The sequence below is a fragment of the Biomphalaria glabrata genome, chromosome 4, assembly GCF_947242115.1.
Source record: "Biomphalaria glabrata chromosome 4, xgBioGlab47.1, whole genome shotgun sequence".
In the NCBI taxonomy this organism is placed as follows: Eukaryota; Metazoa; Mollusca; class Gastropoda; family Planorbidae; genus Biomphalaria; species Biomphalaria glabrata.
This window is the reverse complement of record NC_074714.1, coordinates 16,127,527-16,141,606: the sequence shown is the minus strand read 5'-3', so window position 1 is coordinate 16,141,606 and position 14,080 is coordinate 16,127,527. Positions and strand designations below refer to the sequence as shown.

The following is a 14,080-nucleotide window of genomic DNA, read 5'->3' as shown; positions in this document are numbered from 1 at the left end:
TGTCAAGGTTTGTGCATAAATAACAAAACAAGTGTGTTAGTAGTGTGGCGGGAAACTCTTCTCTTTCCATTTGTGCACACGACTCTATAGCATTAGGTCTGTGTGTATGGAGACCCATTTAGTCACTGATGCGTGTATGAACATCCAGCATAGTCTCTATTTCTCTGTAAGCATAAAAAAAGAGTATTTTTTGTCACTTAAAATGTCCATGCCATAAAAATGCCAGACAAAGTGACGATATATATATATACACAGACACACACACCCACGACCTGCACAGCCCTCATAAATTACATACATTTTATCTTCATGCACCCCCCCCCCCCCCCCACAAGCGTTGGTTTCACTCTCTTCAAGCTTCTCAATTATTAAAACAGATTTTAATAGTCAGCAAGCCTTACTCGGTGTGTGTGTGTGTGTGTGTGTGTCTAATGTAGCTCAAATACCCCCTTCACCATCCCATCACTCCATATTGCCACTGATTTGATGTTGCACTTGAAGTTTGGCTTATTTTGCCTAACTGTAAAAAAAAATCTTTTCGTTGTAACATGTTTGCTTTAGGCTTACTTGTGAAAGATTGGTATCGAATTTAGTCAAAAAATCTCTCCTGATATCCTTTGAGACTTTAAATTCTAGCCTCTACTGACACGCTTTTTAAGGCATTACAATGGAAATTCCCGTTCATGTTTATTTTGAATGTATATGCTACCTTGAATTCCCCCCCCCCTCTTCCCTTTGAATGACACATTGTCATACGGTGTCGGGTGTTTTATGGGCTTTAGAACACAGTGACATTTGCTTGACTCACTTCATCGGTCTTCCTGTTTGTGAGACGAAACTATTATCGGCCTACAAACTTACCAACATTAAGACTGTGAACACTTTAAGTAAGTAAACAAAGACATTACATAACAAATCTTATACTAGTGGAATTTAAGACTTTAATTTCATACTTTGTGATAGACAAATAATGTTCTAGATCTGGATCGTAACCTATTGTAAAGCTTAATTGAATTCACCTCTTTGTGTAAATGGCAAACATATTTTTTGTGTTACTTCACCTGGTATCCAGGTGCTATAATTCTGTCTCTAGATGTACAATTAATAACAGATAGGAGCTCCCCCAGCGCGGGGCGAAGCCCCGCCGCCAAGCACTATTTCTGATATTGAAAGCCAACAAAATGCATATTCTGAGGTATCTACAGTGCATTTTCCTGCTATTAAAAAGTTTTATTTCAAAAACCTAATGTGCTATTCTTACTGACTTAGACCCTCCCGCGCCGTTTGGCGCATTTGCCGTCAAGCTGTTTCCATAAAATTGTAGATTCCCTGCCATTACTAGCAATGGGGTCTGGGGAGCGCTAGTGCGGGGCGAAGCCCCGCCGCCAAGCACTATTTCTGGTATTGAAAGCCACAAAATGCATATTCTGAGGTATCTACAGTGCATTTTCCTGCTATTGAAAAGTTTTATTTCAAAAACCTAATGTGCTATTCTTACTGACTTAGACCCTACCGCGCCGTTCGGAATATTTGACGTCAAGCTGTTTCCATAAAAATCTGTCACTGGTAATGTCTGAAGCCTCTTCCCACCTGCCATGAGGACCTCAATGAATGAGTGGCGTCAAGTTGTACTAAGATATCATTGCAACTCTTCTTATGCGTAATTCATTTTGTCGGATAACATGTCCCGCAAACCTCATGCGTCGCTCTCTCACAATCTTACTAAAGGGTCGACTCCCAGTTCGGCATAGGATTTCCTTGATGTAAACCCGATCTCTATAACTGACTACTAAAATCTGTCTTTACCATCTTTGTTGAGCCACATTTAGTGTTTTTCTATTTCGGCAGATGACTATTCACTACAGTTTATTAACCACTCTTGAAAACGCTCTTGGAATTAAGTGACTGTAGTTTGCTTTAGATTTTATATCGAAAAGAGAAGTTTTATCGTCAAAATCATCTGTTGGGGGTTTTCCACCTCAAAATGCTCTGTAGGGGGATCTTAATCTCAAAACCATCTGGAGGGGTTTTAAACTTTAAACAAACGCCATCTGTAGAAGAGGGGTTTAAACTCAAAACCTGTGATTGGATTGGCTACGCTCAAATAATTTTAGTGTGTAATTTGCTTTTTTTTTTTATATTGGAGAGGTATTTTTAGCATTAAACCCCTCTGAATGGGGGTTTAAACTCAAAACCCCTTTTGGCAACGCTCATAGCATTTTGAGTGCGTAATTTGCTTTTTTTCTTACACTAAAGATGTATTTTTTAGCCTCCAACCCCCCTGGCGGGGGGTTTAAACTCAAAACCCCTTTGGCTGCGTTCATAGATTTTAGTGTGAGTAATTAGCTTTTATTTATATTGAAGAGGTACTTTTTAGCTTCAAACTCCACTGGAGGGGAGTTTTAACTCAAAACCCCTTTGACTACACTGAAAACATTTTGAGTGTATAATTTGCTTTGTTTTTATTATTAAAGAGGTATTTTTTACCTTCAAACCCCGCTGAAGTGGGGTTTAAACTAAAAACTAAGTCACAACCCATTTAGATACGCTCATAACATTTTGAGTGCGTAATTAGCTTTTTTTTTATCGAAGAGGGTGTTTATCGTAAATTTTGAGGGGGGTTTAAAATGAAATCTTCCTTAACTGTGCTCTTGGAATAATGGAATTTTCGTTTGCATTTTTGTTTTGTTTTGTTTTATAGAAGAGGGGGGGGGGTTAACTGCAAAAAACCCAAGTAGGGGGTTTAAAACTCGAAACCCCTAGTAGGGGGTTTTAAACACAAAACCCCTGGTAGGGGTTTTTAAACTCGAACCCCCCTGGTAGGGGGTTTAAACTCAAAACCCCCTGGTAAGGGGTTTTAAACTCAAAACCCCATTGGTTGTGCTGGGGCAATTGATGGTTTAGTATTAAAATCTCACCTACAATAAACAAAATCAAAGCAAAAAATCATTCACTAAATTCCGATCCCCCCCCCCCCCCCAAGGGGGGGGGATTTCATTTCGGGGGGGGGGCAACCCCCCCCCCCCCTGGCTACGCCCATGATTTATATATATGTATATATACCATGCTAGTTTAGATATGGGGCCATTTGGGCGTCCTTTTTAAATGTAGATATTATATGTCAGTGCTAAATATTTCTTGGAGGCACTAAGATAAAGATTGTGTGACTTAATGTAATTCTGGTCCTATCTATGCAATATACCATTCTGTCTTTCCTTCTTTCTGTCTGTCTGTCCACTTATTAGGCTTAAGTTGGTTTGACCATGACAAATGCATTCCCAAAGTAGCCTAATCTTCTATGGACAGCAAGAGAAACCAATTTCCTTAAGCTCCGTCTGTTTTTACGTTCACGCATTTCGCATCCCGCATTCGCTTTACTTATAAAATTATTATTTCTTTTATCGAAAGTGATACGCAAATTAAGACCCGCATCCCGCATTCGCTTTACTTATAAAATTATTATTTCTTTTATCGAAAGTGATACGCAAATTAAGACCCACGGGCCGCGGGTAACATATGGCTAGTATATATATATTGTAATAACTTAAGTCAGGCAACTCAACGAGGACATAGACGTTTATTTACATAGAGACATGACAAACACAAAGGGCATCTGCCTTGAGCACAGCATCTCCATATTGGCTCTCTACTTGGGCGGAAATCGTTAGTCCTAATGTCAACATCCGACTTGTTTAGTCACAGATAGTGCGCACCTTCTTTCTGCACTATCTTGGATGGCGGTGCGCATGGCAAAGTCATAACATTGCCCCCGTCTTAGCACTTTTCGTCCCGAAAAGAAACAGTGCAGCTGAGGTTTGACAGTTCAGGTGGAGGTTGATCAGTGGGAGCCACAGGCCGCAGGGAGCGTGTTCCCCACGAGGCCATCCGCATTGTTTTCTTCCAGTGCCGCTTTCTCTTTCTCCAGTTGACCAGGCTGTTGTTGCGATAATGACGTGGCCGTTTGCCACACAAAGAGATAGGGTCGAGCACTGTTTTCTTCAGCACAGCCGTTGATCGGACACGCTGTCTCAACAGACCTTCCAGACAGACGCCTCTCAAGGGAGCTGCAGGTTCGCTTGCAGCCACGTTGCAAACAAAGTCCAATGCACCGCAGTCATCCTCTCGATATTTCTCTTTCTCACCGCAGCAGACTGTTGGTGATCCTGACGTCGTAGAGTGTGAAGGCGGTCCTTTTTTTTTAGTTTGACAACAGTAACGCTGACTCTACTTTCTCCAATGCTGCTCACACTCCAGTATCTGTCCTTCAAACCATTACAATACCTCTATTCAAGTCACTTCATGGAACCTGGAACTTAAACACAGATCTCAAAAACGGCTCTAACGATTTTCCTAGAATTTAAGACTAAGACTGCTTTATTGATCCTTAAGGAGATTTGTTGTGATTACAAGGACTCTTTTCTCATATAAAGACAACACAACATAAACATACACATAAATAGAACAGACACAGCATGAAGAGTTAATTCAGCGACTACACACAGACATCTTGGTCCTTTTCATGTTTCCTGTTCCACAAGTGGCGTTGATATAGTCTGACCGAATAAGGAACGAAGAATTTTTGTACCGCTCTGTTCTTGTCTTGATTGGCAGTCTCCCACTTCGCTAAGACTTGACGTAGTTATGACGGAGCGGGTGGCTGTTGTCTTCCAAGATTTTTCCGATTTTTCTTAGACATTTTTGTTCAAAAAGTTCATTTAAAAATGGTAGCGTTGTGCGTGTGATTTTTGATGCCCTTTTTTATAATGTTTTCTAAACGGGTTCCAACAGTTTAGTTAGATGAAGCATTGCCTTGCCAACAAGTTATTCCATATATTATCAGATTTTGTATAGTCGCACCGTAAAAATTATCTAGGATCTTCTTATTTAGTTTTAAGCTATTGAGTTTGTATAGGAAAAATAGTCGCTGGGCTGTTTTCTTTGTTAGAGTTCCAAGGTGGTCTTCCCACGAAAGCTTGTTATCCATGATGACGCCTAGATATTTATATATTTATATGACTTCCCTTGTTGTATCGATGTAGTGTTAATCTGCAGTTCGTGTATGATTTGTTTATTCTATCTGAAATCTATTCCAAGTTCTTAAGTTTTTGTGACATTCAGTTCTAGAAAGTTGTCAGTTCACCAGTTTGTAAACTCTTCTATCTATCTAATAGTTGAAGCATATCGCTGAGAAAGAATTACTAGCTCGTTGGCACATTGCGAAAACTCTAATTTGATCATTGTATTTTTTTAAAGTAAATAGAAACAAAGAAATTTAACTTTGGCTAGAGAACTAGGTCTAGATCTAAATCCAATATCGTTCTTGGAAGAATTATCGCGTTCTTGAAAGGACTATCGCTATCACGAATATCTGAATGTAAGTTATTATTGATTCAAGAGTTTAATAAAAGAATGTTCCTGAAACTTGTGCGCATCGTTTTCTAAGTCTAGATCTATTTAATAAAATACTCTGAAAGACACAAAGATAAAGGCACATTCCTCGTCCCATATGCTAGGACAAATTTGTACAAATACTCCTTCTTCCCTAGTGCTATTAGAGCATGGAATGGGTTGCCTGAGCTAGCCAGGAAAACCAGTGACTTGGCAGAATTTAAGTCATTGGTTAATATGCATGACTAAATGCATGACGCGTAGGACGTAATCATCTTCTTTTTTGAAGTAACGTCTGTATTATATAAGATAAGCCTATGATTGGAATATTATAAAGTATAGTAGATTTATATTCACTTAACCAAGATTCTTGAGAAGAGAAAAACAATAAGCTTATAACGGAGGTATTGTCTGCTTAAAAAGGTATTTTTAATGTTTTTCTTGTTAATTTAATTCTTTCTTGGAAAAGCTGTGCGTTGTGAACGCATGACATTGAATTAGTGAATGAAGAAAAAAAAAGTGACCCCAAACCAAGTTTCCTAACTGTTTCCTCCTCCTCCAGTAGCTCCTATCTGGGGCAAAAAGATACATTTGTTTGTCTAGGGGAGGGATTTCTTGCCCCCCCCCCCCCCACACACTTTAAAAATCAGTTTTGTAAACTTATACTCTAGCTAGCAGCTAGATCATATCAAAGGAATCTTTTTTCTCAGTTCTTTTCATTCTCGTAACTTTTGGTTTCAACTTGCAACCCTCTTTTTGTCTGAGTCTGTTTAATGTCTACGTGTTGTCTACGTATATGTTTAATGTCTACGTCTTGTCTAAGAATATGTTTAATGTCTACGTTCAAGATCGACTTGTGCCGGAGATAAGAAAAAAAAAAGAGTAATGCTCCAACTGTGTATGTGTTTGGTGGGATGACCTCCCTTCTTATTCTTGTCAAAACGTACATTTAAAATTGGTGCTAGGTTAATTCAGAACATTAGTTTGAAGCTTGAGTTCGGAGACAAATGATGAATAAATATGACATGTAAGCCAAATCTGCAGCACTAGGATACAAGGGTGTTTGAGAGAAGAAATGGAAGAAAACATTTCGTGAAACATACGACCTCTTGGCCACATCACAGTGCAGCGACCCATGTACCAAGCTAACATTCGATGGTTCGACTAAATACTCAGAAAGAAATTCACATAGCCTACCTCTTGATAAAACTTAAAATATGGATTTTTCATGAGAATGCCTAATTACAATACCTCTTTTCAAGTCACACTTTCATGGAACCTGGGCAAAAGACGCGACTCTTGATAACGGCTCTATGGATTTTCTTAGAAATTTGACAGTTGGTGATTTGATGGACATCGTTGGGAAAAGAATTAACCTACTAGCTCGTTGGCCACACGGGGAAAAGAATTAGCCTACTAGCTCACAAACTGGGAAAACTCTCATTTGACCGTTCACATTTTTCAAATTATAAAAAGAAAATAATTTAAATTTGGTAGAGAACTAGAAAATCCTTATCTTGAAAAGACTCTACTTCTTCGGGTATTTCCGCATGTAGGCCATATTCATTAAAGTGTTTAATAAACTAATGCTCAGGAACATTTTGCGCACCGTCTAAAGGGTTATTATTAGAATATTGTACAGTCTAGCAGATTTATACATACGCTTAACCAGGATTTGTTTCTCAGGGAAAAGGGGGTGGGGAGATATTGGGTGGGGTAAAAAATGTTCCTTTTTTTTTTCTTCTTCTTCCTCGTTCTCATCTTTATGTTGGAGCATTCAGATGACTAGACCAATATATGAGATAAACTGTTGGAGCATTCAGATGACTAGACCAATATATGAGATAAACTGTTGGAGCATTCAGATGACTAGACCAATATATGAGATAAACTGTTGGAGCGTTCAGATGACTAGACTAGTATATGAGATAAACTGTTGGAGCGTTCAGATGACTAGACCAATATATGAGATAAACTGTTGGAGCATTCAGATGACTAGACCAATATATGAGATAAACTGTTGGAGCATTCAGATGACTAGACCAATATATGAGATAAACTGTTGGAGCATTCAGATGACTAGACCAATATATGAGATAAACTGTTGGAGCGTTCAGATGACTAGACTAGTATATGAGATAAACTGTTGGAGCGTTCAGATGACTAGACCAATATATGAGATAAACTGTTGGAGCATTCAGATGACTAGACCAATATATGAGATAAACTGTTGGAGCATTCAGATGACTAGACCAATATATGAGATAAACTGTTGGAGCATTCAGATGACTAGACCAATATATGAGATAAACTGTTGGAGCATTCAGATGACTAGACCAATATATGAGATAAACTGTTGGAGCGTTCAGATGACTAGACCAATATAGGAGATGACCTGCGCAGTGGTTTCCAAATCAGGGAGCTCTCCATATATTTTTTTTCTGTAACACTCATTAGTTAAGAGCAAAATAATCGTTCTTTAAGTTGTATAAAGGAGGTTTTGTTTTTTTTAAATAGTATTTGTTATGTTTTTCTTGTTTTATTATTTTATTTAATATTTCCAGATTGCAAAGACTCAATCAACAGTGGCTAAGGAGAAACAATGGCAGATTTTTTTACATTCAGAGCAGAATTTCGTAAGTGTCTGTAAGCCAAAGCCTTTTTGGCCTCGTAGTTGATAAATTCAGTTAACATTTAAGTTTGGTGTATAGAGTAGTTAATAAATCCATTTGACACTGTTTCTACTTATAATCTGTAACGATCAGTAAAATAATATAATACTTGATTACTTTAACACTTTTAAATTCCTATATAATTATTTTGTTTTTAGTTTTATAAAACTAAGCAGATTTGTATAGAGTAGCAGCTCAATTATTACCAGAGTGCTACAAGCTAATCAAGCGATACAAACATTTCGTATTTCTGGGACACTGGAATTCTAGTACAAAATGAAACGAGGGTTGTTAACATTTTATTTTTAACCTTTTATTGTTTTGCTTACATTGTTTTCTTCTTCAGAGAAAAGAGCAAATCCTGAAAATCCTCTGAATGACTATAACATGCAGACATTACTGGGCAGAGGGTAAATATAATCTTTGACATCTTTAAGTCACTCTCTATTATTTAGTATTATCTCACTACTAAGTATGTATCAACTCTTACCGCTATTTTATGAGTCTAAAAAAATTGATTGTGACCTTTGTTCTGGTTTATTAGTGTAAAAAAAAACACGTCATACTTGTTCTGATAATTCTTCTAGTTCCGTAATACTTTAACCCTACTACATTAATTAAAAACGTTCTATAATACTCGACACATGCTCTAGAGCTTCGGGCAAAGTCTACAAGGCTGTCCATAAGCAGAACCAGCAGGAGGTGGCTATCAAAATCATGGATCTCCATCAGCACAGGAAGAAAGAGCTGATTGTGGCAGAGATTGATACCCTCAAACTGAACAGACATGAGAATATTGTCAGCTTTCTGGATTGTTACTGCCCTGGCCATGAGCTCTGGGTTGTGATGGAGGTTAGTGAAAAGGTTTTTATATTATTTATAAGATCTTATAAACCCTTCAGACTTTGACTTAATCTAACAGTGAAGCAGAGGGCCGCAACAGTATTTTGCTATAGGAACATTCCCTTCAGTTGGGTCCATGTTCATCCTGCCATCTTTGCTTCTTGGTCTACTGATCTCCTCAATGTTAGCTACTTGGTCTCATAGACTTTCTCTTCTCTTGTGGGTTCCAGTTCAGAGCCTGTTTTGCAATATTTTCTGTTTTTCTTTGTACTGCATGTTCAGTCCAGTCCCAATTGCTTCTTTTCATTTTTTTCTCTATTGATGTCTGCTGGGTAGTTTCCAATAGACCGTAGCTAGAATTTGTTTTGACTATCTATCAAATAAGACAGTGTCTTCAAATGTCTCCCTATTCAACACAGTTACTCAATTCTGATGTAGGCTCAATGCATGTTCTCAATTGTAATTTGACTCATAATACATTATCTCAGTTTTCACTAATATGTCTTTATGGGTCAAAAACTAAAACTTAGGAACATTTTAGAATGATTAAAACAAGTTCTGTGTCTTTAAAGATACAACAATAATGGACGAAACTATGCAACCATTTGTAACCTCCATGCACTAAAAGCGACACTAAAGCCCCATGCTGAGAGCACTCTCCTATAGCACTGTCCAGGTTTCTGACTGTGTTCTGTAGTTTCTGACTGTCTCCGTACAGGGCAAGATGCCAGTCGTTTCTTCTAACTAGTTTCTGAGACCCTGCAGCCGTTGAGGATGTGTTCTACTGTCTCGTCTTCCGTGTAGCAGTGTCGACTTCTGGGATCAAGGTTCTCGCGAATCCTAGCGAAATAGATTCCTATCGGACGTGCCAAAATTGGTGAATCCTTTCTGTCTCATTGACATTATGCGTCCTTCCAGTTTAGGCATTTCATAACCTTCTTGACTTCCTGTCCCTTTAGTACCATTAGCACTTGATCCATTCACGAATTCTTGCTTTTGCATTCTCGTATGATTGCGGAAAATGCGGTTCTTCTGGTGGGGCAAGAAGCGTTCCATGCTTCGCCAAACTGTCGGTCCTTTCGTTTCGTTGCGATGGAAGTGGTTGCATCACCAATAGTACCATATTTATGAAGAGATATTCTGCTAAAAATACGTTGAGCGAATAGCCAAAATAAAGATAAAGTTCTGTGTTACAATGTAATCGGGTTGAACTAAGTTAGAAATAAAATGTCCTGTAAATGTATAAGCCAGCACAAATCGCCATTAATTTGCCTTTTTACTCTGTTCAGTATTTGGATGGTGGCTGTATGACAGACCTCGTTAGATTTGTCATATTGAATGAAGCACAGATGGCCGCCGTGTGTCGTGAGTGTCTCAAGGCCATCGAGTTTCTTCACAGTCGAAACATCATCCACCGTGACATTAAGAGCGACAATGTTCTGCTGGGGACCCGAGGTCAGATCAAACTGACCGACTTTGGATTCTGTGCCAGGCTAACTTCACAAGTCAACCAAAGAAGGACTCAATTAGGCACCCCCTGCTGGATGGCACCGGAAGTTATTAAGAGGTTTTACGTCTTCCACTATTCCTATAATTTAGATAGAAAAAAAATCAAATCTAATGAGGCGAAGACGATAAGGACAATAGATTAAAACAATGATTCCTTCTTATTTATTTGTAAAATTAATCATTGTATAAAACTTACGTAGAATTTCATCGTATGCAATACTTTCTTTTTTCAAATATTCCAAGAATGTTAGATCAATTAACATGATCACAAAAACATACTGAAAATGTTGAGGAACAATACAAGTTTAGTTGTAGGACAAATTGTCTGCATGTTATTCGCTTTGTCAACACCAAATACTTTAGTATTAGAATCAAAAGCAGTTCCCCCTTTCAGACCTTGCCATCTATAGTGCAGATATTTTTTCTGTTTCTGTGTCCCGCGGTAAACGATGGTGTCATGTGGCCAGCACAACAACCAACCGCCTTTACTTTTCCCCAACTAATGTCAGGTACCCATTGGAGCTGGGTGGACTCAGAGGCGCCCAAAGAACCCGAAATTAAAAGTCCCAGTCTTCACCAGGATTCGAACCCGGGACCTCGCTTAACCACTCAGCCACCGCACCTCCTATTATTATAGTAATGAACAAATGTTCATTCTCTGACGCTGCCAGGGTCAAGATTCTTTAGAGGAATGTGTGTGTGATGTGGCAGGTCTGCAGCAGTACCGCCTTCTGACATTTAACGAGAATTTTCTTAGGGATTTTCTAGGACATCAAATGTGTCTACGCTTGTCACTATCCTCTGGGCTGATATAATAACAACAGAGTATTCTTCCATATGGCCTCCTTCAGTTGCGAAGCGACCATGGACAATCTCATAGAAATGAGATGAATGCATGGGTATTAACTATGGTCCAAAAGATGACGCCCACCTAGCATTATCCCTCTCCAAAGGAACGGCAAGTGTCAATATAGTTTTGAATCAGCGGTGTCACAGACTCTGCCAGGGTATAGCACTATGCGCTGCAAACTGCCAAAAGGTCGCCCTCTCCTAATTTGCCTCAGGGTTTACTCCCGGAGCCTTACCCATGTTTGGCAAGGCAGCAGAAGTTCGAATCCAGAGTTTTCCTTCCCTTATGCAAAGCTAACGAGTTCCTACTGCCCGAATAACTTTCATGATTTTATTATTGATGTACAAATGAACTAATATTCATTCTGTGGCACTGCTTCATCAGAAAACCTTACAAAAATGAAATTGATATTTGGAGCTTTGGTATCATGGTGATTGAGATGGTGGATGGTGTTCCACCGTACTTAATGGAGAACTGCCACAAAACGTATTATTACATTGAGACAAAGGTAATTAAAAATGAACAATTAATTATCCTTAAAAAAAACTCTTTAAAAAAAAAACAAAAAAACTCCGTCTTAAAAGTATCACAGTATCCATTTAGTCTACCTCATAGCCTGACTTGTCTCTCAAGCTGGTGTTTGTTAAAAATATTATGACATATAAAAAAATTTCTTCAATAAGTTTTTTTAAATAACAAAAGTTGAAATATAAACTAGCTAATAAAATTTGCATAATGTAAAAAATTATAAATTTATAATTTGGTGACTGTAGTTTGCTTTAGTTTTATATTGAAGAAAGGGTTTTTAACCTCAAAACCCGCTGGAGAGGTGTTTTTAATTCAAAAACTTTTGGAGGAAGTTTTAACTTAAAGCCCTCTGGGGGGGGGGGGGGTTAAACTCAAAACTCTTCTTGGTTACGCATATAGAATATGGTGACTGTTGTTTTTCTTTAGTCTTGTATTGAAGAGTGTTTTTTTAAAAAAAAAAACTCTGGAGAAGAGCGTCTTAAACTCAATACCCCTTTGGCTACGCTCATGGAATATGGTGACTGCATTTTCTTAATTTTTTTGTTTTATAGAAGAGGAGGGTTTTAAACTGCAATGGGGCAGTGTAACATTAAGATCTCACCTACAATAAACAAAATTAAAGCAATTAAAGAAGTCACGAAATTCCACCTGCCCCTGCGGGGGGATTTCATTTCGGGAGGGGGGGGGGGCTTTGAACCCCAAAAATGTCCCCGCCCCCCCCGGCTACATCCAAGCTTTCCAGAGATTCTTCGTGACTACCATAAACCTCCCTCACTAATAAATGATTCTACTTTCTAAATTATTTCTTGCATAAAGAATTTCTATTTCATTTATATATCGTATGTATTTACATATTTGTTTGTTCTTGTTCTTGAATAAATGATTCAACAAAAGAGTATATTGCTTAGAGATTACTTGTGAGAAATTCGAACTCTTTGTCTTTTTTTTTAGGGCAAGCCTGACATTAAAAATGCCCACACACTGTCCCCAGACCAACAAGACTTCATTGACCAATGCCTCCAAGTGGACATCACCAAGAGAGCCAGCGCAGTTCAGCTTTTGGGTCATCCGTTTCTCATGAAATCTGGGTCATTGGATTTTTTGGAAGAAGCCATAACTGCTGCACGTGCGGCCAGAGATAAACATTTCAAAATAAACAAAACCAGCTCTTAACTATTTACAGAATTGGAATTCTTACACTCATAGTAAATACTCATTCGAAACAAAGGATGTGAAATATTGTTATTTTAATAGGCAACGATAAAATGTCTTCTGAATAGACAAGAAATATGTTACTAAGGAAATCCTAAAGATCCTCCTAGTGTGTGCTAAACGCCTAGCAGCTTTATCGTCTCGTCTTCAAATGTTATCCCTGGGTTAAGAATGATTGGATGTTCTTTTTTCAGCAGCTCTTGTGTAATGATATGTAAAGCAAGGCTGGGTTAGGGTTAACCAAGGATCTAGAATGAGGTACACTAGGATGTTCTTCCATTTTGCATTTTTGATCATGAAAGGGGAGATAACGTGTTTACATATTTTCTTATTGGACACGATAACAATAATATAAATAATAGAACAAAGCCTTGACCAGGTTAAGAAAAATAAACGACACACATACTGGGGTAATGCTTTTTATTTTGATTTGCCGTGTAGCTGGGAATTTCATTTAGAAATTAAAAGGGCGACTACCAGTAAAAACAAAATGTACTGAATAGTAGTCACCCCTGAAATGTGTGCCACGCCAAAGAAGTCTGTGAACACCATTAGCCTATGACACACACACAGACAGACACCAAACCTTTATTGGTCTTCATTCCATTAAAGAAAAAAAAATATCATGGCGGCTAAATTTGTATAGAAAGTAAAAATTTAACTACTTCATACTTGACCGTTTCAACCTCCTCCCCCCTGGCCCCAATCAAGCTGTAATTTCTCAAAGCATGCATTCTGTCTTGTCATTATTGTCAAAGAAAACTGTAATTTACATAATTTGTATCAAAGATGGCATATTTTATGTATCATAACATTGGCGAACTAATATTGCAGACTTGAGTAGAAGTACTAGCTCTGCGTCATGGGTCGGATTTGGCTCAGGGGCCGTAGTTCAGACACCAATTCATGTCCGCACTGTATCATTGGTCACAGAAACTAATGTTAGAATACCTAAGAATACGAGGTAGAGGAATCATGTTGTGTTGATATTTTTGTTTTGAATTAGAGAGATAGACTCAAACATTTTTATCAGTATTTTTTTTATTTTGTAACTAATAAAATATTATACAAATATTAA

At 38.1% G+C, this 14,080-nt stretch overlaps 1 protein-coding gene across 1 annotated transcript; it reads left to right on the top strand.

Moving 5' to 3' along the window:
* The first annotated feature begins 729 nt into the window (after nt 1-729).
* LOC106067062 (serine/threonine-protein kinase PAK 3-like) lies at nt 730-14,080 on the top strand. The gene is made up of 7 exons (XM_056028143.1): nt 730-887; nt 7,953-8,024; nt 8,407-8,470; nt 8,714-8,912; nt 10,193-10,470; nt 11,647-11,770; nt 12,742-14,080. The coding sequence occupies exons 2-7, from the start codon at nt 7,991-7,993 to the stop codon at nt 12,961-12,963; spliced, it is 921 nt and encodes a 306-aa protein (XP_055884118.1). The 5' UTR covers nt 730-887; nt 7,953-7,990; the 3' UTR covers nt 12,964-14,080.

Coding starts and splice junctions, on each gene's coding strand:
- LOC106067062 (XM_056028143.1), top strand. CDS start 7,991: ATGGCAGATTTTTTTACATTCAGAGCAGAATTTC. Junction 8,025..8,406: donor TACATTCAGAGCAGAATTTC/GTAAGTGTCTGT, acceptor TTTCTTCTTCAG/AGAAAAGAGCAAATCCTGAA. Junction 8,471..8,713: donor CAGACATTACTGGGCAGAGG/GTAAATATAATC, acceptor CACATGCTCTAG/AGCTTCGGGCAAAGTCTACA.